The sequence below is a fragment of the Oncorhynchus kisutch genome, linkage group LG18, assembly GCF_002021735.2.
Source record: "Oncorhynchus kisutch isolate 150728-3 linkage group LG18, Okis_V2, whole genome shotgun sequence".
NCBI classification, from domain to species: domain Eukaryota; kingdom Metazoa; phylum Chordata; class Actinopteri; order Salmoniformes; family Salmonidae; genus Oncorhynchus; species Oncorhynchus kisutch.
Window position 1 is genome coordinate 30585195 of NC_034191.2, and position 23795 is coordinate 30608989.

A 23795-nucleotide genomic window follows, 5' to 3' on the forward strand; every position below is an offset into this window, starting at 1 on the left:
CCTGGCTCGTGGACAGTGGGGTTGTCTGATATCACCATGACGTAGAGCTCACGGTCCTCTGCAGACTTCCCAATGGAGTAGAGATGAGCGATGGAATGGAACCTGTTGCTGTACCTGTTGTGTTGAAAGAACAAGGCTTTTTCACATTTTATTAAAAGCTCTCACATCCTAACATGACTTGCTAGCATAACATTTGAAATGCTTAATTGCAAAGGAAAGCTTATAAAGCAAATATAACAGTACATGCGCAGGAACAGCTCCATGTCATTGTAATGGTGGTGGCGGAAGTCCTGTGGCTGGATGGGCTGGTGTTCAGGCTGGGCTGGGGGCCGAGCCTCCTGGGGAGTGGAGCTTTCGTTGGCCCCAGAGGTCCCCATCTCAGAGGTGGTGCTGGAGGTTTCGATGGTGGTGGAGTCAGGGTCAGAGGTTGTGGTAGGGTCAGAGGTTGTGGTAGGGACAGAGGTTGTGGTAGGCACAGTGGTAGTGGTAAAGGGTACGGTTATGCCACCTGTGGGTTCATTTCCCAGGGGTGCCAGGGTGAAGTTGAGCTCGGTGGCCTTGCCCTCCACCACTTGAACCCCAACTACTGTCATGGGCATGTACCTATGAAGACAGAAATATTGAATATGTTTCTTTTGTTGCAGTTAAAATAAAACATATTAGAAATGCAAAAAAACTAAGTAAAAACCCTGTGCACAGCAGTGTGTCTAAATCCAGGTGATATCTTTTACATTTATTTCACCAGGAAGTTTCAGGTATAATGGGAAAGTACCAGAACAGGGAAATATCTTAGAGGAAATTAAGCTCTAAGATGTGCATTTACTTCATGTAAGAAAACACCATGCACTAATCAGTTCCAAGGAAAACAGACAGGAACTACAAATCAGGAGTAGAGTATGCTTCTTTTGTTAAATACTTTATTTTCTGTACCCTGTGCCTGCAAGTTAGTATATAGCGGCAGGAGAAGAGTTCATTCCTCCAGCAGTACCCACCCTGTGGCTATAGCTGAGATATTGTATGTCCCAGGAAGCAGCAGGCGGTAGAAGTCACCAAACTTGGCCGTGGTCAGGTTATGGTTGATGCCTGCCACCATGATGCTGGCATCAGGCAGAGCTGTCCCATTGGTAGCCTCGTTCACATAGCCTCGAACTCCAATGTGAACCTGGGAGATCAACAGGATAACGTCAGAAGAGATCTCAAACACTGTTTCTATTGCCTCAGTAGCTGGGAACAAATGAAGCTCAAATAACTGAAGTGCTGCCTAGAAGTAACTACTGCAAATGGATGTCAAGATGGAACAATCTCTTCAATTCAAATAAATAGATTGAGTACAGTAGTAAGAACCAGAGAGTAGTTAGAAATACTAAATCTAGTCATATGTGCAATGAAAGTGTGTGTGTGATAGTTTAAAAGTTTGAGTGTGACACTGTGTCTTGTGAAAGCCAACCTGCTCCAGGTAGGCAATGAGTGACTCCCTGTTATAGTCCCACTCTTTCTTTAACTCGGAGGCCAGTGGAAATTTACAGCAGCTCAGTTCCATGGTGATCTCCAGGCAGTTTCCATTCAGGTAGTTATAGTCCTGCATGCCTCCTGAACAGGGATGACAAATTGTACCTTATGTCAAAATGTTTTCCTGCAAACATTTCAAGATCTCTCTGCTTGAAAACCACTCACGAGGACATCAGTATTAATTTTAGAGGCACAACCTAAAGAAAGTGGACAAGCATACAAAATAAACTGTCAAAAGAAAGTGTGTTGACTTCTGCTGAGGTCATGAAAGCAACAGCATGAACACAGGCCTAATGCTTTGAGTCAGGAACGTCCTTAAATCTACACCAAACCCAGGATGTAGGCTAAAGGTGTTATCAATGCAAAGTGCCTCTGGCAGAGCAGAGTAGGCTGTAGCCAGCACCAGCCTTTCCTCCAGTCCAGGGCTGCCTGGTGGAGGAATGTGTTTGCTGTGGCCTGGTGCCACCTGCCACTCAGGCAGCATTCCCAGGTTGTTTTCAGCACAAAGCCTGACAGCAGGCAGGCAGGCAGTAGGCCTCGGGAAGGTTGCCATGACTAGGTTTGACCGGCAGCATTTTAATTTATCAGACCCATATGCATTGGGTGCCTAATCTGACTAGGGCGTCCATCCATGGTGCTCAGAAAGACAGAAGTCCCCATAGAAGAAACATTTACCCAGGCCTATTCTATTGGTCAGCTTGTCAATAAAAAAAATTGCCTATTCCAAACAGACTCTGTGAAAATAGATGCCAAATTCATACAACCAGTAGGCATAAACAACATTAAAAAGTAATGAGTCTGATGCAACAAATCAGAACGTTTAGCTTAAAATGTTGATAAACTATTATTTCTTCAGATTATAAATGCAGCAACGTGCACAAGACAGTAGGCTAAGTGTAAATATTTGTTCCATAACGCAATTAGCAGGAAAATTGTCAAAAGCACAGCGCACATGCGAGCAGTTTCATGTGACAGAGATTAAAATATTATTTCGAAATTTAGAAAGAGGGGAGATCTAATATGCCACAACTAGCATGGGTCGCTAATATGACTAGGATTGTGCATTTAACTACTGGACAATGAAAGAAAGTTGATATAAAATCATTTCCTTCAAGGATATGGTCAGATTTTGGCTAGATGACTTTGAAGCAAGGTAAGACATGCCTCATAACACGTAGTAACACTTTCAGGTTTCAAACATTTAAGTATGATTTCAAAATGCATACTGCTCATTGCAAAGTGGTGTGTGACGCGCTGTTTGAGACGCTGTAGTAGCAGCTCGTGCTGTCTGACAGATTTTACACTCAAAGGTTTTGTATCTCTCTATGCTTTACACGTGTGATAAATAAGATGCATAACAAACGCACACGCCAATTTAATTCCACTAAATTACGCAAAGTAACCTATAGAGTATAGACCGATAAGCATGACCAATCAAATCTATTTCCATCAAATGGTACTTCAATCAACGAAAAGTCTAAAAGAGCATTATTTCGCAATGAGATTTTTCTCTTCTCCCGGACAATTGGCCTGCATCAATTTTATTTATCGGCTTTTCTATTTTTGTAAATGTTATTAAAATCATCCAAAAGCTGGTTATTACCAGCTAACGGAAATCCTGAACCCAATAGAAGTAGGATACTCAACCATCATTCACACAAACAAGGCCAACTCACTCTGTCATCCTTAAACAGACACAATCCAGGGTACAAATGCACGCATCCACACACTAATTCACAGGAGACAAACAGCACAAACAACGCCAGCTCTTTCATCTGAATGTGTGAGGCCTACCAGCCTCAGGTTAGAAATGCTGCTGTGTGCATATGATATTAGACAGCATGATGTGGGCAAGATACAACACAGCAGATTCAGCATTTACATAATCAAATGACACACACAGCAGAGACAGCTAACGTGACTGCTTGTGATTTAGCCAACTACAGGATGTGACCCTAATACAGGAATCTTCAGAAGGTATTTGACACAGAGAGGGAAAGGAGGGGAACAGGAGGAGGAGAAACAGGGGGGAGAGGAAGTGAGTGTCCATCCAGCCATCATTAGTTAGTGACTAATAATTTACCAGGGACCAGTTAACAAAAAAGTAATATCCAGTATGGTGGCTGTTTAATCCACACACATCAGGGTTGAATGTGTGTGTGTTAGGCAACTTCTCACTGAGAGAGGAAAGGTATCAGAAAGCACAGAGTAAGCCCTTACTAACACAATACTGAGTCTGCCCAGGACCAGCTAGAATACAAGCCAGAGTGGTACACAGAGTGGTACAGCTGTTGAACATCCTCTCAAATGGCTGCATCACTGTGACTGGCTGGCCTGCAGATTCATTCTGGGTTCTGTGGTTTTGGTTGACTGGTAAAGACTGTTGTAAAATAGCACAGTAAGAAATGGCAGCAGTTTTACGGGCGCCCAACCAATTGTGCTATCCAGAGCTTCTGGATATCAGGACAGCGATCACTCACCTCGAATTAGACAAAGATGTTTTCTACAACAAGGACGACGCACAAGACATTCTCCAAACACCCCACAGGGCCGACATCACCGTTATTTGCAAGAGAAAGCGACGCAGGTACAGAGGACAGAGCCGGATGCCTGGTCAGGACCCGGCGAGGGCGACTGGGAAAGCTGCCGTTACCATCAATACTACTCGCCAACGTAGCGGGATATACGCTGCATTTTTGTAAACATCAGCTGGTGCACGAAATCTAAGGAAGTCTCTAGATTTTGCTCACCTGAAGTAGAGTATATTGTGATAAAATTGCAGGTCACACTATTTGCCTCAAGATTTTTCAGCCATACTTTTCGTGGCTGTTTATTTACCACCACAGACAGATACTGGCACTAAGACCACACTCAGTCAGCTGTATAAGGAAATAAGCAAACAGGAAACCACTCACCCAGAGGCGGCCTCTGTTTGCTTATTTCCTTATACAGCTGACTGAGTGCGGTCTTAGTGCCAGTATCTCTCTGTGGTGGTAAATAAACAGCCACAAAAAGTACGTCCCCACAGTGACTGTACATACATACCCCAACCATAAGCCATGGATTACAGGCAACATTCGCACTGAGCTAAAGGGTAGAGCTGCCGCTTTCAAGGTGCGGGACTCTAACCCGGAAGCTTACAAGAAATCCTGCTATGCCCTGTGACGAACCGTCAAACAGGCAAAGCGTCAATACAGGGCTAAGATTGAATGATACTACACCGGCTCCGATGCTCGTCTTATGTGGCAGGGCTTGCAAACTCTTACAGACTGCAAAGGGAAGCACAGCCGCGAGCTGCCCAGTGACACGAGCCTACCAGACGAGCTATATCACTTCTATGCTCGTATCGAGGCAAGCAACACTGAGGCATGGGATGAGAGCATCAGCTGTTCCGGACGACTGTGTGATCACGCTCTCCGTAACCGACGTGAGTAAGACCTTTAAACAAGTCAACATACACAAGGCTGCGGGGCCAGACGGATTACCACCACGTGTGCTCCGGGCATGTGCTGACCAACTGGCAGGTGTCTTCACTGACATTTTCAACATGTCCCTGATTGAGTATGTAATACCAACATGTTTCAAGCAGACCATCATAGTCCCTGTGCCCAAGAAGACAAAGGCAACCTGCCTAAATGACTACAGACCCGTAGATCTCACGTATGTAGCCATGAAGTGCTTTGAAAGGTTGGTAATGGCTCACATCAACACCATTATCCCAGAAACCATAGACCCACTCCAATTTGCATACCGCTCAAACAGATCCACAGATGATGCAATCTCTATTGCACTCCACACTGCCCTTTCCCACCTGGACAAAAGGAACACTTATGTGAGAATGCTATTCATTGACTACAGCTCAGCGTTCAACACCATAGTACCCTCAATGCTCATCGCTAGGCTAAGGATCCTGGGACTAAACACCTCCCTCTACAACTGGATCCTGGACTTCCTGACGGGCTGCCCCCAGGTGGTGAGGGTAGGTAGCAACACAAATAATCGGTTCCCTCTGCCACGCTGATCCTCAACACTGGAGCTCCACAGGGGTGCGTGCTCAGTCCCCTCCTGTACTCCCTGTTCACCCACAACTGCATGGCCAGGCACGACTCCAACACTATCATTATGTTTGCAGACGACACAGCAGTGGTAGGCTTGATCACCGACAATGACGAGACAGCCTATAGGGAGGAGGTCAGAGACCTGGCCGGGTGGTGCCAGAATACCAACCTATCCCTCAACGTAACCAAGACTAAGGAGATGATTGTGGACTACAGGAGAAGGAGGACTGAGCACACCCCCATTCTCATCAACGGGGCTGTAGTGGAGCAGGTTGAGAGCTTCAAGTTCCTTGCTGTCCACATCAACAACAAACTAGAATGGTCCAAACACACCAAGACAGTCGTGAAGAGGGCACGGCAAAGCCTATTCCCCCTCAGGAAACTAAAAAGATTTGGCATGGGTCATGACATCCTCAAAAGGTTCTACAGCTGCAACATCGAAAGCATCCTGAGTGTTTGCATCACTGCCTGGTACGGCAATTGCTCAGCCTCCGACCGACCACAAGGCACTACAGAGGGTAGTGCGTACGGCCCAGTACATCACTGGGGCTAAGCTGCCTGCCATCCATGACCTCTACACCAGGTGGTGTCTGAGGAAGGCCCTAAAAATTGTCAAAGACCCCAGCCACCCCAGTCATAGACTGTTGTCTCTACTACCGCATGACAAGCAGTACCGGAGTGCCAAGTCTAGGACAAAAAGTATTCTCAACAGTTTTTACTCCCAAGCCATAAGACTCCTGAACAGGTAATCAAATGGCTACCTGGACTATTTGCATTGTGTGCCCCCCCCCAACCCCTCTTTTTACGCTGCTGCTACTCTCTGTTTATCATATATGCATAGTAATTTTTACTATACATTTATGTACATACTACCTCAATTGGGCCAACCAACCAGTGCCCCCGCACAGTGGCTAACCGGGCTATCTGCATTGTGTCCCGCCACCCACCACCCACCAACCTCTCTTTTAAGCTACTGCTACTCTCTGTTCATCATATATGCATAGTCACTTTAACCATATCTACATGTACATACTACCTCAATCAGCCTGACTAACCGGTGTCTGTATGTAGCCTCGCTACTGTATATAGCCTGTCTTTTTACTGTTGTTTTATTTCTTTACTTACCCATTGTTCAACTAACACCCTTTTTTGAACTATTGGTTAGAGCCTGTAAGTAAACATTTCACTTTAAGGTCTACACCTGTTGTATTCTGCGCACATCACAAATAAACTTGGATTTGATTTGAAGAGTTTAGATATAAAACCACAAGACAGTTGTTTGGTGGGTTATTATAAATCTATTTGATGCCAGGCCTTATGGCGGAGGCATAGCACAAAGTATTTTTCTACAGTTTTCATAATATTTTGCTTGAGTCATGGTAGAGGAAACATTGCAACACTTGTTGGCCTGCCTTGCATGGCTGTTAAATGTCAGGGTGTGTGCAAGCCCCAGTCTAGTTAAGCTAAGCCGACAGCTGTGGTGAAACAGATCAACAGGGCAGTGCACCATATGAGCCTATTAGAGAGTACTTTAGAGATGTTAGTTAGAATAGTTCCCAAGGGCTTAGTCCCCTATGGTGACACCAGCAGGGTGCAACAGGCCTAGGCTATGTCTCTGACAGTGCCTCTATGGACACTGGCTAATAACCTTAGCATGAAAAAGACTACAGTGTGCATTGTAACAATGCTTCTAATAATAGTAATCTTATAGTGACTTTTTCGTGTTTAACGATTTGCCTGTCATAGTAGACAATATCTGAGAGCAAACATCCTCCAGACATAGGCTAGAGGTCCTGTTATGAGCGCTATCAGACCCAACCTCCACATCCTCCCTCCCGGCAGGATACACCAATGACTGTATATACAAAAGTATGTGGACACCCCTTCAAAATTTGTGGATTCGGCTATGTCAGCCAAAACAGTTGCTGACGGCTGTATACAGTCATGCAATCTACACAGACAATCATTGGCAGTCGAATGGCCTAACTGATGAGCCCAGTGACTTTCAGCGTGGCACCGTCATAGGATGCCACCTTTCCAACAAGTCAGATCATCAAATTTTTGCCCTGCTAGAGGGTCAACTATAAGTGCTGTTATTTTGAAGTGGAAACGTCGAGGAGCAACAATGGCTCAGCCTTGAAGTGGTTAGCCACACAAGCTCCCAGAACGGGACCGCCGAAATGGTGGCGCGTAAAACTCTGTCCTCAGTTGCAACACTCACTACTGACTTCCAAACAGCCTCTGGAAGCAACATCGGCACAAGAGCACTAATGCTTGAGGCTGAAGGGAGGCAAGTCCCCGAAGCAATGTTCCAACATCTTGTGGAAAGCCTTCCCAGAAGAGAGGATGTTGTTATAGCAGCAAAGGGGGAGACCAACTCCATATTAATGCTAATGATTTTTTTAATGAGATGTTCGAGCAGATGTCCACATACTTTTGGTCATGTAGTGTATGAATGGACAAAGCCATCAATCATGTGACACCATTCATTCTTATATGAATACTCTATAGTACATTAAAGCCAAATTAAGTCGGTTAAGATGACGTCTCATGCTGTTTGAGCTACTCCAGGAAGTGACATTGCAGTCTGCCCCCTCCTCATTGAGTTGAAGGCCGACCGGGTATTTGTACTGTAGCAACTAAAAATTGTCCTTATAATTTCTTCGGTGTGCTATTTAAAAAAATAATTGTTGCAATGACATACATCTGGTGTATTAGAAGCAATTATTGATGCCATGATTGCCATGATTGTCTTAGATGTTTTTTCCCATTTACATAAAGTTTGCCATTTTTCCATTCACTTTAATGGGGATCCTGTTTTCTGCTAACAATATCTGCAGTACCGTGGTCGGCCTTGACCTTCTGTGGCTTCAATGAGAGAGGGAAGTCATTCTCTCCTGGAATAGGCTAAACACACCCTCATCCAGTGTTTTCCCTAAGTACATGGAGAAGCCAGCCAAATAGGGAAAAAGTAGCCAGCCAGGGAGTTCCGGCTGCAGAACGAGCTCTATTTTGGTAGCCTCTGGTACATTCTAATGGCTTGATTCCATCCCAAATACACTGCACTAAATTATTTAATACTTTAAAGATTTTACCTCCCAGATTGATCAAAAGAGTTGTGGTCTTGAGTAAAAATAAATTCAGTGTGTTCTTCGGATATCGTCTAGGCCTAGCCCTATATGATCAGGACAATTTAAGTAAGATAACCTTTTAACATTAAACCTGTCCTCTTGAGAATAAAGTCATATGTACAGATTGAGAAACAATATAGAATTGCAGGAAAATGGTTTTAAAAATGCAAACATTTTCAGTGGTAAGACCACCCAACATAGTGCAAATATATACCTTGGGTGCCCATGAATAGACCTACAGGTTTTGAAGAATGAAGCAGGTGTTAAAAATGGGCTTTGCTACACAGAAAGCAGCAGTTGACTACTACATTTTTGACACCTTAATGAAATCAGTAGGCCTATATCAATATCTTTAATAATACCATAGAAGTATCATTACCTTTTATAACCTTCAATCGGTTATCATATTTTGGACCAGAATGAGGCTCTCTTAACACTACCTACTGTTCCTGCAGTGAGGATTCAACATCTTCATTGAATGTTTTCAAAATGTAGCCGCAGATAATCGCTAGTACCGGGTGAGACCCCACTTTGCCTCCCAAACAGCCTGAATTCTTTGGGGCATGGAAACGTTGCTCAATTGGTATCAAGGGACCCAACATGCCAGGAAAACATTCCCCATGCCATTACACCACTGCCACCAGCCTGTACCATTGACACCTGGCAGGATGAAGCCATGGACTCATGCTGCTTACGCCAAATCCTGACTGCCATCAGCATGACGCAACCGGGATTATTTTTCCTCTCCTCAATTGTCCAGTGTTGGTGATCGCGTGCCCACTGGAGTGGCTTCTTCTTGTTTTTAGCTGAAAGGAGTGGAACCCAATGTGGTCGCCTGCTGCAATAGCCCATCCGTGACAAGGACTGACGAGTTGTGCGTTCCGAGATGCCGTTCTGCACACCACTGTTGTATGGAGCCATTATTAGTCTGTTTGTTGCCCACCTGTTAGCTTGCACAATTTTTCCATTTTACCTTAACCTCTCATCAACAAGCGTTTTTTTTTTCCGCCCACGGGACTGCCGCTGACTAGATGTTTTTGTTTGTCGCACCATTGTTGGTAAACCCTAGACACTGTCGTGCGTGAAAAGCCCAGGAGCCAGGCCGTTTGAGATACTGGAACAGGCGTGCCCTGTACCGACGAGTATACCACGCTCAAAGTCAAAGGTCACTCATTTTGCCCATTATAACGTTCATTCGAACAGTAACTGAATGCCTCGATGACCTGCTTTATTTAGCAAGCCACAGTCACGTGACTCATTGGCTGTAGGAGCGAACCATTTGTGAACAGGGTGGTGTACCTAATAAACTGGCCAAAAACTTGTTCCAATGCGATACCATGGACATAACCATATTGTATGATTTAAAAATAGCGAAGGGATATAAACTAGTCAACATTTGCTGTTCGGTCGCCAATCAAAGGAAAGTCATGCACCCGACTCCGTGGCTGGCTATATAAAAGTTGAAACACTCAACATAAAATAAATGAATGTGCCAAAAAACAGTAATTAAGTGGATTTCAACTCATTGTTACCACTTACATTAAATGGGCCGTGTAAATTCACTCACAGTAGATGAAGGAGCATCATGCTCTCCCTCCTCTGTGAAATGAAATGTGACTGCAGCCAACCACAGATAACAAATACAACAACACAGGTACCAAGCAGCGGGACAGACAGCCGACTGACAAACCAGCAGTGTTTCCAGTTCATCGCTCGCTTTGCGCCTGTCGTATCAATAGATCACTAGAAGATGCATATCGTTCATTCTAGCGGGAGAAGGCTATACAGACATTTCTGACTAGCAAACTTGAAACTTTTAAATTAGCAGAAGCCTGAAGTGAAGTGGAAGAAGTGAAGTGGAAAAAGTAGCCGGCCGACAATGAGTCTGTTATCGGCTGTTTAGATGGCGGCTAGCAATTAGGGAAAACACTGCTCATCATCTCACTGTGAGGTAACCATTGGGTCTATATCTTCCACCTGACCCGGGCAACACCCCCAGCTTTCACAGATGAGAACTATACATAATATAAGAACGAATGTTGTTAAAGAGGCTACGTGGGGTTACATGTAAATACACTAGGCCTGTTAGTTACTCCCTCTTTACTTTACTCTGAAGTGGTAGAGGACAAAGAGAAAGGTGAACAGGAATGAATGTAACATCACACTGTAAAAAAAAAAATCCAGTTGTTTTTACGGTAACTTGCTGGCAGCCAGTTAGCTGTAAGTTACTGTAACAAAAAACAACAAGTATGGTATTTTACTGTAAATTCAAAATAAACTTTGGTTTAACACTACATATTAATGTAAGCTCCCAGGAAGTTTTTGTTCAGGTAACTTCCATGTAAAAGAACCCATAAATACCAACATGTGAAGATCATAGGAGCATGTCAAAGCTAAGAGTCCATCTTTTTTTGAGGGGAATTATGGCGTATAGCCATTTTCAACCATTTCTTATTAAAACAATATTGGAATAAGCACAGGCTTTGGTTTCATGTCAAACAGACGGAAAAGGGGTCTTAGAAAAAGTATTACAAATGATTAGAAATAGAGTTTGGACACACGTACTCATTCTAGAGTTTCTTTATTTTTTACATTGTAGAATAATAGTGAAGACATCAAAACTATGAAATAACACATATGGAATCATGTAGTAACCAAAAAAGTGTTAAAACAAATATATTTTATATTTGAGATTCTTCAAAGTAGTCACCCTTTGCCTTGATGACAGCTTTGGACACTTGGCATTCTCTCAACCAGCTTCATGAGGTAGTAACCTTGAATGCATTTCAATTAACAGATGTGCCTTGTTAATTAAGTTAATTAGTGGAATTTCTTGTGTTTGAGCCAATCAGTATACAGAAAATAGTCTTTTACCAAAATAAGGCTAAGTTTATATTATGGCAAGAACAGCTCAAATAAGCAAAGAGAAATGACAGTCCATCATTACTTTAAAACACGAAGGACAGTCAATCCAGAAAATGTATAGAATTTTGAAAGTTTCTTCAAGTGCAGTCGCAAAAACCCTCACGCACTATGATGACACTGGCTCTCATGAGTTCCGCCACAGGAAAGGAAGATCCAGAGTTACCTCTGCTGCAGAGGATAAGTTCATTAGAGTTAAGTGCACCTCAGATTGCAGCCCAAATTAATGCTTCAGACTTCAAGTAACAGACACGTCTCAACATCAACTGTTCAGAGGAGACTCTGTGAATCAGGCCTTCGTGGTCTAATTGCTGCAAAGAAACCACTACTAAAGGACATCAATGAGAAGAAGAGACTTGCTTGGGCCAAGAAACACGAGCAATGGACATTAGACCGGTGGAAATCTGTTTTTTGGTCTGATGAGTCCAAATTTTTGATTTAAGGTTCCAACCGCCGTGTCTTTGTGAGACGCCGAGTAGGTGAATGGATGATCTCTGCATGTGTGGTTCCCACAGTGAAGAATGGAGGAGGTGGTGTGATGGTGCTTTGCTGGTGACATGGTCTGTGATTTATTTAGAATTCAAGGCACACTTAACCAGCATGGCTACCACAGCATTCTGCAGCGATACCATCTGGTTTGCACTTAGTGGGACTATCATTTGTTTTTCAACAGTACAATGACCCAAAACAAACCTCCAGGCTGTGTAAGGGCAATTTGACCAAGAAGGAGAGTGATGGAGTGCTGCATCAGATGACCTGGCCTCCACAATCACCCGACCTCAACCCAATTGAATGAAGGAGAAGCAGCCAAGTGCTCAGTATATGTGGGAACTCATTCAAGACTGTTGGAAAAGCATTCCTCATGAAGCTGGTTGAGAGAATGCCAAGTGTGTGCAAAGCTGTCATCAAGGCAAAGGATGGCTACTTTGAAGAACCTAAAATATATTTTGATTTGTTTAACACTTTTTTGGTTACTACATGATTCCATATGTGTTATTTCACATTTTTGATGTCTTCACTATTATTCTACAATGTAGAAAATAATTTTAAAAAATAAAGAATACCCCTTGAATGAGTAGGTGTGCCCAAACTTTTGACTGGCACTGTACATCAAAATAAAACATTGGCTTGTGTCTTGGAATTCAGTTACCAAAAACCCACATATCTTTACAATATGTTCTAAATGTTCTCCCATTTAAGGAGGGAGGATAATTAATAAGTAACAAGGAAGACCTATCAATTAGTTGATGTTTTTACTGATAATAATTCATAAAAATAATTGATAAGTGACTAAAACAGGAAATTATTTTACCAAATAAGTAACAGAAGTTCAGAAAAAGAAATTGTAACAGAATTTCTGCGAGCCTTCCCTTTAGCCACCTCCCTCTCCCGGCTCTTATACCGACCCATGAGCCCCATCTCTTTCCATTTACTGTAACCAGCATCCTCATCCACTGAGCACTGACCAACACGGAAGGCCATGGACATTGAAATGTAGTTGAAATTTAGTCAGTCCGCCCTGGCCTTGATTTCAACGTCCACAGACATTGTTTTTTGGTCTGGTCCAAACCAGCCTTGATTTAAAATGTCCACAGACATCGTTTTTTGGTCTGGTCCCAACCAGCCTTGATTTAAAATGTCCACAGACGTCTAGACCAGCCTTAATTTGGCCCAAACATATAATTCCATTTGGTCCGGACCAAATCTGAACTAATCATTGATGTCCATGTTTCACAAGTTTGGACGGAACAGTACAGTACAGTGGAGCACAGTACAGTAAAGAGCGGTCGAGTATAGTTCAGTACATTCCTGTACAGTAGAGTAGAGGAGTACAGTACACAGTTGAGCACACAAGTTGAGTACACTATAATGTACTGAAGTATACTCTACTATACTGAACTCTACTACACTGTGCTGTACTTTGATGGTTGTTTCACAGGTTTGGACATCTATGATTGATTCAGATGTGGTCCAGTCCAGACCAACCAAATTAGGTCTTGTTTGGTGGCGGAGCATATTAAAATAATAAAATCAAATAAAAATATTATTTGTCACATGTGCAGAATACAACAAGTGTAGACCTTCTAGTGAAATGCTTACTTAATAGCCAGTGTATAGAATAATACCCAAATATGCAATTTATCAATGAATATGTTTTTGTAAAATGTTCTGTTTAAATTGTTAAGAGTAGTCCTTATGCATAGAGCTTGAAATCAATGTTTTTTGTTTGGCATACATTTTAAGTGAAAAATCTGAGTCTTGGCACAATTCCATTAGAGTGGAATTGCCCTACATTAACCTCACATCCCAAGACAAGTAGATAATTGACTGACTTTGATAATCATAAGAGGACAGACCTTCGACAAGACAAGTGGGAGTCTTATGGCAATTGACTTCTAAAAGAGAGAAATTCCCCAGAACTAACTTTGTCATCACTACAAACACCATACGTCTGTTCTGTTTGCAGTGATGAATGTTTGTAGCATTAGGCTACCAACCCTGCAATACTGTTTGTATTGGCTTCCTACCCAAACCACAGCGGCCTACTACCTTGCTCAACCAGCCCTGTTCTCAATCGCCAGAAAAGAAATGATTCATTCCAGAAACCAGACAAAAGCTACAAACACATAAAGCTGCAAAGCCTATGAATACAGGGTACCTAATCCAGCTAGTAGGAAAACAAACTTGTTTGAATAACATTCAGTGCAGAGCTGGAGCAAATTGGCTTTCATTATTGTAACCGTAAATGAGGCCACATATGTTCTTCAATATAGTTCTCTACTACAGCATAAGGATTTGTCCCGATGGCTGTTAACAGGTTAGCTGTGATGTCAGTGAGCTAGAAAACAACAGCCCATCTATGAGATAACTATCAATTATGGAAAACAAATAGCAGACCTATAGGGCTCCTGAGTGGCAGAGCGGTCTAAGGCACCGCATCTCAGTGCGAGAGGTGTGACTACAATTGACCAAGCGTCACCCGGGTTAGGGTTTGGTCGTCATTGTAAATAAGAATTTGTTCTTAACTGACTTGCCTAGTTAAATAAAGGTTAAATAGTAGATAGGGATGTGCATCTTTCAAGACGATTCGTACATATCATGGCACCGATACAATGCAGGAAAAATACGCTTTAGTTTGAAATGATTCGAAGCGATGTGGTATGATTAGACAAACAAATCAATGAGATTCGGTTCAATGTATTAACATTTGGTGAATAAACATTGATTTACCATACTAAATTAAAATCTGCATCTGATGGAGCTCATAAGCGGGATCTGTTTGAGCTGACGTCTGTCTGCCTGTGGTAGTGGGCATCTACCACCCCACTATTAGATTATGGGGAGGCAATGAATGCTTTAAACCATCACCCACTTAAAAGTGAGCTAGTAATGTATCTGTACAAATGAGCCATGACATAGCCAATGAATATATAGCACAACTTCGGATTTCACCCAGTCTCAAAATGAAATGGTTTTGACCGTTTGGAAGTTTCTATGGTGTGAGCGCCTCCCGCTTCGACAATGCAGTGCCGCAAAAGTGATGATGGCTGTCATCATTATGAAATTATCAACTTTACCCTGTATATCTAAAAATGACCATATACACTGATTGCATAAAGCAAAACTACCAAAACTATTACTGATGGTGAACCTGATTCAAATCAAATCTGATGTAAACCCTGTTCAGCATTTGGGCTATTAGCCAGATGAGTTGTGTCTCTGGTACCTTACTTATATTCCGGTAAAACACCACTTTCAAAAGCGCATTTGATATCAATAACCTATCAAATCAATTGGCCGTCACTCAATAATAAAGCCTAATATTGCGCAATCCATTTAACAAGCATTTGAATGCTGAAGATGCCGCACAGATGTGCAAGATCAGGAATAAGTTGGTCAGCGCATGAAGCAGAGCACAGTGCGCAGTGTGACTAGGCTGCTGATATTGAGGTTGTCACAAAATATGAGTTATTTTTAGAAGGTAGAAAAAAAAGTAATATGATCAAAAACAAATTGGGAACCAACGATTCGTGACGTTTTTCTGACAGAGTATATAGATTTGGATCGGTTAAGGGTTCCACGGACCGATGCATCTTAAAAGGTCCTTAACTGTTGTTCTGGGATTGATTTGCACTTTTCGCACCAAAGTACATTCATCTCTAGGAGACAGAACGCGTCTCCTTCCTGAGCGGTATGACGGCTGCGTGGTCCTATGGTGTTTATACTTGCATACTATTGTTTGTACAGATGAACATGGTACCTTCAGGCGTTGTGGAAATTGCTCCCAAGGATGAACCAGACTTGTGGAGGTCTACAATTTGTTTTCTAAGGTCTTGGCTGATTTCTTTTGATTTTCCCATGATGTCAAGTAAAGAGGCACTGAGTTTGAAGGTAGGCCTTGAAATACATCCATAGGTACACCTCCAATTGACTCAAGTTATGTCAATTAGCCTATCAGAAGCTTCTAAAGCCATGACATAATTTTCTGGAATTTTCCAAGCTGTTTAAAGGCACAGTCAACTTCTGATCCACTGGAATTGTGATACAGTGAATTATAAGTGAAATAATCTGTCTGTAAACAATTGTAGGAGAAATGACTTGTCATGCAGAAAGTAGATGTCCTAACTGACTTGCCAAAACTATAGTTTGTTAACAAGAAATTTATGGAGTGGTTGAAGAACAAGTTAATGACTCCAACCTAAGTGTATGTAAACTTCCGACTTCAACTGTATATGTATGCAGCCTCCTCTGTCTTACAGAGACTGGACTCTGTTTATCATGCATCCTTGCACTTTATTTATTTTATTTTTTCAATTTTACCCCCTTTTTCTCCCCAATTTTGTGGTATCCAATTGTTAGTAGTTACTATCTTGTCTCATCGCTACGACTCCCGTACGGGCTCGGGAGAGACGAAGGACGAAAGCCATGCATCCTCCGAAACACAACCCAGCCAAGCCGCACTGCTTGTTAAACCTCTTATGGCTGCAGGGGCAGTATTGAGTAGCTTGGATGAAAGGTGCCCAGAGTAGAGGTCGACCGATTATGATTTTTCAACGCCGATAACGATACCGATTATTGGAGGACCAAAAAAGCTGATACCGATTAAATCGGAAGATTTTAATTTTAATAATGACAATTACAACAATACTGAATTAACACTTATTTTAACTTAATATAATACATCAATAAAATCAATTTAGCCTCAAATAAATAATGTTCAATTCGGTTTAAATAATGCTAAAACAAAGTATTGGAGAAGAAAGTAAAAGTAAACGTTTAAGTTCCTTGCTCAGAACATGAGAACATATGAAAGCTGGTGGTTCCTTTTAACATGAGTCTTCAATATTCCCAGGTAAGAAGTTTTAGGTTGTAGTTATTATAGGAATTATAGGACTATTTCTCTCGATAACATTTGTATTTCATGTACCTTTGACTATTGGATGTTCTTATAGGCACTTTAGTATTGCCAGTGTAACAGTATAGCTTCCGTCCCTCTCCTCGCCGCTACCTGGGCTCGAACCAGGAACACATCGACAACAGCCACCCTCGAAGCAGCATTACCCATGCAGAGCAAGGGGAACAACTACTCCAAGTCTCAGAGCGAGTGACGTTTGAAACACTATTAGCGCGCACCCCGCTAACTAGCTAGCCATTTCACATCGGTTACACCAGCCTAATCTCGGGAGTTGATAGGGTTGAAGTCATAAACAGCTTGAAGCACAGCGAAGAGCTGTTGGCAAAACGCATGAATGTGCTGTTTGAATGAATGCTTACGAGCCTGCTGGTGCTTACCATCGCTCAGTCAGACTGCTCTATCAAATCATAGACTTCATTATAACAGAATAACACACAGAAATATGAGCCTTAGGTCATTAATATGGTCGAATACGGAAACTATCATTTCGAAAACAAAACCTTTATTCTTTCAGTGAAATACGGAACTGTTCTGTATTTAATCTAACGGATGGCATCCCTAAGTCTAACTAGGCAAGTCAGTTAAGAACACATTCTTATTTTCAATGAAGGCCTAGGAACGGTAGGTTAACTGCCTTGTTCAGGGGCAGAACGACAGATTTTCACCTTGTCAGCTCGGGGGACACTATATAAAGGTAAAATAAATAATAATAATATGAACGTTCAGAAAGAGAGCAGTGGGTGTTGCTGGTTAGTAAAAGGACTAGGCTACTTAAAATTATTTAGGCTATAGGCCCAAGTATTTTATAAACTGTTCATTAATTAATATTGAGTTGAAAGGAAAAAGAAGGAGACACAAGGCCAGGGTTTCCTAAACTCGGTCCTTAGGACCAATAGGGGTTCACGTTTTGGTATTTGCCCTAGCACTGCACAGCTGATTCAAATAATCAACAAATTATCAAGCTTTGATAATCGGAATCAGTTGTGTAGTGTTCGGGAAAAAACTAAAACATGCACCCTTGGGGTCCCGGGGACCGAGTTTGGGAGATGCTGCACTAGGCCCTCCATGGAATGAGTTTGACACCCCTGGCATACAGGAAAGAGATAAACTAGCTATAAAATGGGTCTACAAAAAAAGCTTGTCAAAAGGTTATCGGTCATCTATTGCAATTATCAAAGTCAACCCACACCGCCAAGTACCTAAACTTCCCTCCCTCCCTCCCTCCCTCTCCCTATTACTATTTCTCAACAGTCACCTCCCGGAAGGTCATAATGACAATTATCTAGATTCTAAACTCACATTCGTAATGCTCTAATAAGATCCTACGATATCATTGGGTACATTTCAGTCCTGTCATTTCCTCATTGAGCATTGTGTAAGTCTATTCTCAAAATTCATCAGAGAATGGATTCATATTTCATTAGACGACACCATTCTGTATACATCTGGCCCTTCTTTGGACACTGTGCTTACACACCTCCAAACGAGCTTCAACGCCATACAACACTCCTTCCGTGGCCTCAAACTGCTTTTAAAATGCTAGTAAAACTAAGTGAATGCTCTTCAAACGATTACAGCCCTGTCTGAGCAGCTTACTGATCACTGTACCTGCACACTGCCCATCTGTAAATAGCACACCCAACTACCTCATCCCCATATTATTACTCACCCTCTTGCTCTTTTGCACACAAGTATCTCTACTTGCACATCATCATCTGTACATCTATCACTCCAGTATTAATGCTAAATTGTAATTATTTTTTGCCTCTATGGTCTATTTATTGCCTCCCTACATTTGCACACACTGTACATAGATTTTCTATTTTTTGTTTCCTTTGTGTTATTGACTGTACGTTTGTTTATGTGAAACATCGCATTGCTTTGCTTTATCTTGGCCAGGTCGCAGTTGTAAAATGAGAACATGTTCGCAACTGGCTTACCTGGTTAAATAAAGATTAAATAAATAAAATAAATGGAAGCTTGTTAAAACACCTAATCCTTACACCTCCTAGTTCCAACTTTAAATGACCCCTCTGCTGTTCCTTTAACAGTGCTTATAGAAGACAGAGATCTATGCATCAGATGAAATATCTCCTGCAGTCTCCATTAACCACATAGGCAGTCAATTTAGATTCAGGTGAGTAATGATGAAGAAACCAGAATTAGTCTCCTGCCGAGTCATAATTTACAACTGAAGCAGAGGCAGTCTGTTAGAGCAGATTCAGGGATTATTGAAGAATGTCTGAGAATATACATGGAACTCACAACTCCCTATTGGACTCACACAGACACATGATAAACAGTCTCACTGTAAATACGCACGCGCACACACACACACACACAGTGACCGCACATGTCTTTACAGGAAAAGCCATGACGGTCACCTTAAACCTTCAGACTCAGATTACAGTATCATCTCATCGTCCCTCGTCTGGCTCTCTTCCCAACCCCCTGACAGCAGCCACACAGAGGCTGGGGGTCCGGTTACTGCCTGTGGACCACAGACACTGGTATTCCTGAACATGAAGGGGGGAAGTGGGGGGACAGCAAGCTGCATGGACAGGTCGTGTCTCACACACACACACACACACCTCGTAAGACAGATAGGATAACCTGAGACCAGTCAGGCTTTCTATGAGGAGAGAACAGAGAGCAGGTCTGTCCTGCAGGGGTGAATAAAACAATACTAGCTAGCTGGGTCTGTTGTCCTCTGCCACAGCTGCTTTGCTAGATAGTGAAGTCAGTGCAATGGAACACCTTTAATGAATGAATTCATGACATTATGAATTAATTCAATTTTATTTTGGTGTCAAATCGCCAGTTGGCAACCCATCCCTTATGGCATTAATTGACACAAACAAACATTACAATAAATCACTGTAAAAATTCAGTGCTAATTCTTCTGTAATGGTCAAAGCCATACTCTGATTAAATTGCCTAATTGGTGGGGTTTTAAATTAATACTAGACAGACAATCCCAGCTGTGGATCTGCTGGATTGGTTCTCAAATAGACCCAAAATGAGTGGGGGGGGATATTCTGTGAAAATTGGGCCATGGAAAATGACAGAGGAAACCATCACACCCCTTTTCATGGCAACACATAGCCTATACATCACACATCAGGCTTTGTCCCAATGACAAAAAGTAGGCCTGTACCATGGTAGTGAAAGCCCACACTATACATGTTATCAAATACCCTTTATTATCCTACTATAAGTCTACAGTACATGTCATTCGATATTCATTTCAAGGTGTCGCCATGAACTCATACAACACTGAGCTGAGTAAAACCTGATCTCCAACTGATTATGAACGCCTGAAAAGTAAAATGACCACAATTTTGTCAGTCCCTGAGAAGAGACAAAGTCAAAATAGACACAAATCTATGACTTAATCTATGACTTAATCGTCATGGCAACCCAGTGGTCTGACAGTTAAGAAGGAAAAAGTCTTACCGGGTACATCGTACCACTTTGCCCCGTTGACGATGCCATCCTCAAAAGTTTCATCGGGGGTATCTGGGCACTTGGGTTTCCCGGTCCTCATGACGGGGTGGTTCTTGGCGTAGGTCAGCGCCAGGTGTTTAAACAGGTTGTCGTCCACAGAGCTGCTGTAGTAACCCTGCATCTTGTGGGAGGCCGAGTCATCAAAGGGGTAGCTGGCCACCACAGTGCCACCATGCAGGTTCCCTGACAGGACAAACCTGGAGGGACATAACATTGTGTTGTTGTTATCAGGAGGCAGGGGATATATAGTAAGCCTGGTATCTACTGTCTGCAGTCTACATACTATTGTCAAGGCCAAGGGGGGAAACCTTTCACTATCCAAGGCTGATCTGAAGTACACACACGAGCACGCCCCCATTCACATCGATGGGGCTGTAGTGGAGCAGGTCGAGAGCTTCAAGTTCCTTGGTGTCCACATCACTAAGGACCTATCAAGGTCCAAACACACCAACACAGTCGTGAGGAGGGCACGACAACGCCAATTCCCCCTCAGGAGGCTGAAAAGATCTGGCATGGGACCTCAGATGCTCAAAAAGTTCTACAGCTGCACCATCGAGAGCATGACTGGTTGCGTTACCGCTTGGTATGGCAACTGCTCAGCATCCGACCGCAAGGCGCTACAGAGGATAGTGCGTACGGCCCAGTAAATCACCAGGGTCGAGCTCCCTGCCATCCAGGACCTCTATACTAGGCGTGTCAGAGAAAGGCCCTTGAAATTGGCAAAGACTCCAGCCAACATCATTAGATGTTTTTCAACAGCTGTTTGTTTAGTGACAGCTGGAAGGTATAGTGCTTGTTTTGACAGGTCTTTAGACAAAGGTGGCCGGCCTAAAGTTGTATGGCAGGCTACTTATGTTGGCCTATTGGAGTCTGTTGATCAAGGGCATTCCCAACAGTGGGCCCTTAGGTAAATGGAGAGATCCTTCGCGAGGGAGGTGGTATTTGGGGTCCATGAGGAGGTGCTTAAGAACAATAGGAACAACGACAGATGCAGGCTGCCAGTAAATATCTTGGGTGCAGCAGTTACCATTTGCAGTAAGCGATGTCTGTGGAGCCCAGGGTCCTGGAGTTCCGCAGTCACTTCATATTTTTTACTTAACCGACCTGGAAGAACAGGTGTTGAATTTAGGCAATCAATCACCTCAGTTTGTCAGGTGTGGTGCCTATGTCGGAACAAAACTCTGCAGTACCTGCGCCACTCCAGGAAAAGGGTTGCCTACCCCTGGTGTAGCCCATACATTTGAGCCATCTGAATTTGGTTATAAACAATGTGAGCTAAACAAACACAAAGAATGTTGTATGTAGGTCTATGTAAATAGACGAGAGAAATAAATAAATACATACTTTTTCTCCAGGATCCATTTAATGACAGCTGTAACCTCTGGAACATCGTCTTGCTGGACGTTGATTTTGTCAAACTGGTCAGGAAAACTTCTATTGAGGTCCATGTTCTTGGCGTTGGAACGACCCCCAGCGTCGCCACTACAGTCCCCCTCTCTGGACCTTTCGAACCCGTCTGGGTTCATACTGGGCATAATGTAAATATCCGTGCTCGTCAACAACTCCGTGATACGCGGGTCCTCTCCATACCTCGTCAGTAGGTAGTTCACAAGGTACACCAACACCTGCCTCGAGATAGTTTCGTCCCCGTGCATGTTCCCCACGTATTTACATTTGGGTTTTCCCGGTACGTCAGCGTTGGGGTCCTTTGTGATTCGCATAACCCACAACTCCCTGCCCTGCACCGACTGGCCTATACTGGACAGGTTGGAGATGTAAGGGTATTTCATGGCCATGAACTTCAGTAGCCGGGTCATTTCGACATAATTGTAGTATTTTGTATAGTCTTCTACCTCCACTTCCGCGAAGGTGTTGCTTCTGACAAGCCTCGCCTCGCCGACGCTGAGAGCCGTGATGGGGCCAACAACAAAAAGGAGGAAGACGAAAAGTAAGACGCATAGTTTCGGCGCTGTATGTCGATGCTCAAGCAAATATGTTGCCATGTTTCCTACTCTGCTACCTCTTGAATATCCAGTCTTGTGAAATAAAAAGGTCAACGATTAGAACATTGCTATCTAGCTAACCTAGAGTATTGTCTCTCCGGTCAGCCTGCCTGTATGCATTCAACTTCCCGTTAATCTTTCATAGGGGCGGGGCTTTGGTTTGATGTCACTCTTCTTTTATTTTTAAATAATATATTTATTACAATAAAAAATAAAATAAAAAAGACAGCAATACTAACGATGACATTCATTGTACTGTTGAATGGGATGGCCAATTTAGAGGACAAAACAAAACTTAACTCACACATACACAAAATAAAACAACATCCTATTAGGTGGTACATGTATAAGAAGACAGCATATAGTCATTACAAGTAGTGTAGTTAAGCCAAAAATAAATATTGAGTGGAGTACAGCACAGAGTAGCAGCATATCGTCAACCCAGTTATGAAGCGGGACTAGACCATTTATCCAGTATCGGCTGCCATATTTTGTAAAACATTGAACTTCTATTGGAGGTATTGTATCGAATCTTTTCCATATGTATTACATTCCCTAAATCCCGTAACCACATTTCAAAGGTAGGTACAGTCTCCAGTTTCCAAAATTGCAATATGAGCCTTTTGGCTAATAGAGTACAGAGACAGCTTTCCCTTCCTGGTTATTCCCATCAACTGTACCAAACAGAGCGGTCAATGGGTCTGGGGCTAGAACTCTATCAAAGGCTCTAGATAAGTAATCAAAAATGAGAGCCCAGTAAGCATGTAACTTAGGACATGTCCAAAATAAGTGGGTCAACGTCCCCTCATCCTGCTTGCACCTCTCACACAGTGGTGAGGTGTCCGGGAATATTTTATGCAGTTTCACTTTTGAGTAATGTAACCTGTGTATCACCTTAAACTGTACAATGTTGTGTCTGGCATTCACTGAACTGTGGTTTATATTCCTGAGAGCTTCTACCCAGTCCTCATCTGAGATTTCTGACCCAAGTTCTTGTTCCCAAGCTCTTTTAATGATGTCTGTGGATACCTCTATGTGGGCCTGTAGCACATCATACAGTCTAGAGACCGACCCTTTTGAATGGGGTTTGACAAGGATCAAGCTATCTAATGTAGGACTATTTGGCTTCATGCCATACTGTGGGATATGTGTCCTTACGAAATTCCTGATTTGGAGGTATCTGAAAAAATGTGTTTTTGGCATGTTGAACTTTCCCTGTAATTGTTGAAATGAAGCTAACTGACCATCT

General features: G+C 42.7%; 1 protein-coding gene across 1 annotated transcript in view; it reads right to left on the reverse strand.

The window, feature by feature from the left end:
* Nucleotides 1–22685, reverse strand: part of LOC109875606 (carboxypeptidase D) — a 33661-nt gene extending 10976 nt beyond the window's left edge. Inside the window, exons 1-6 of the mRNA XM_031795783.1 lie at nt 21888–22685; nt 20493–20740; nt 1448–1590; nt 993–1162; nt 244–603; nt 2–114 (exon numbers count right to left, since the gene is read on the reverse strand). Coding sequence (XP_031651643.1) covers nt 2–114; nt 244–603; nt 993–1162; nt 1448–1590; nt 20493–20740; nt 21888–22546 — 1693 coding nt within the window. The 5' untranslated portion in view covers nt 22547–22685. The remainder of the gene's footprint in view (nt 1; nt 115–243; nt 604–992; nt 1163–1447; nt 1591–20492; nt 20741–21887) is intronic.
* Nucleotides 22686–23795: the final 1110 nt, after the last annotated feature.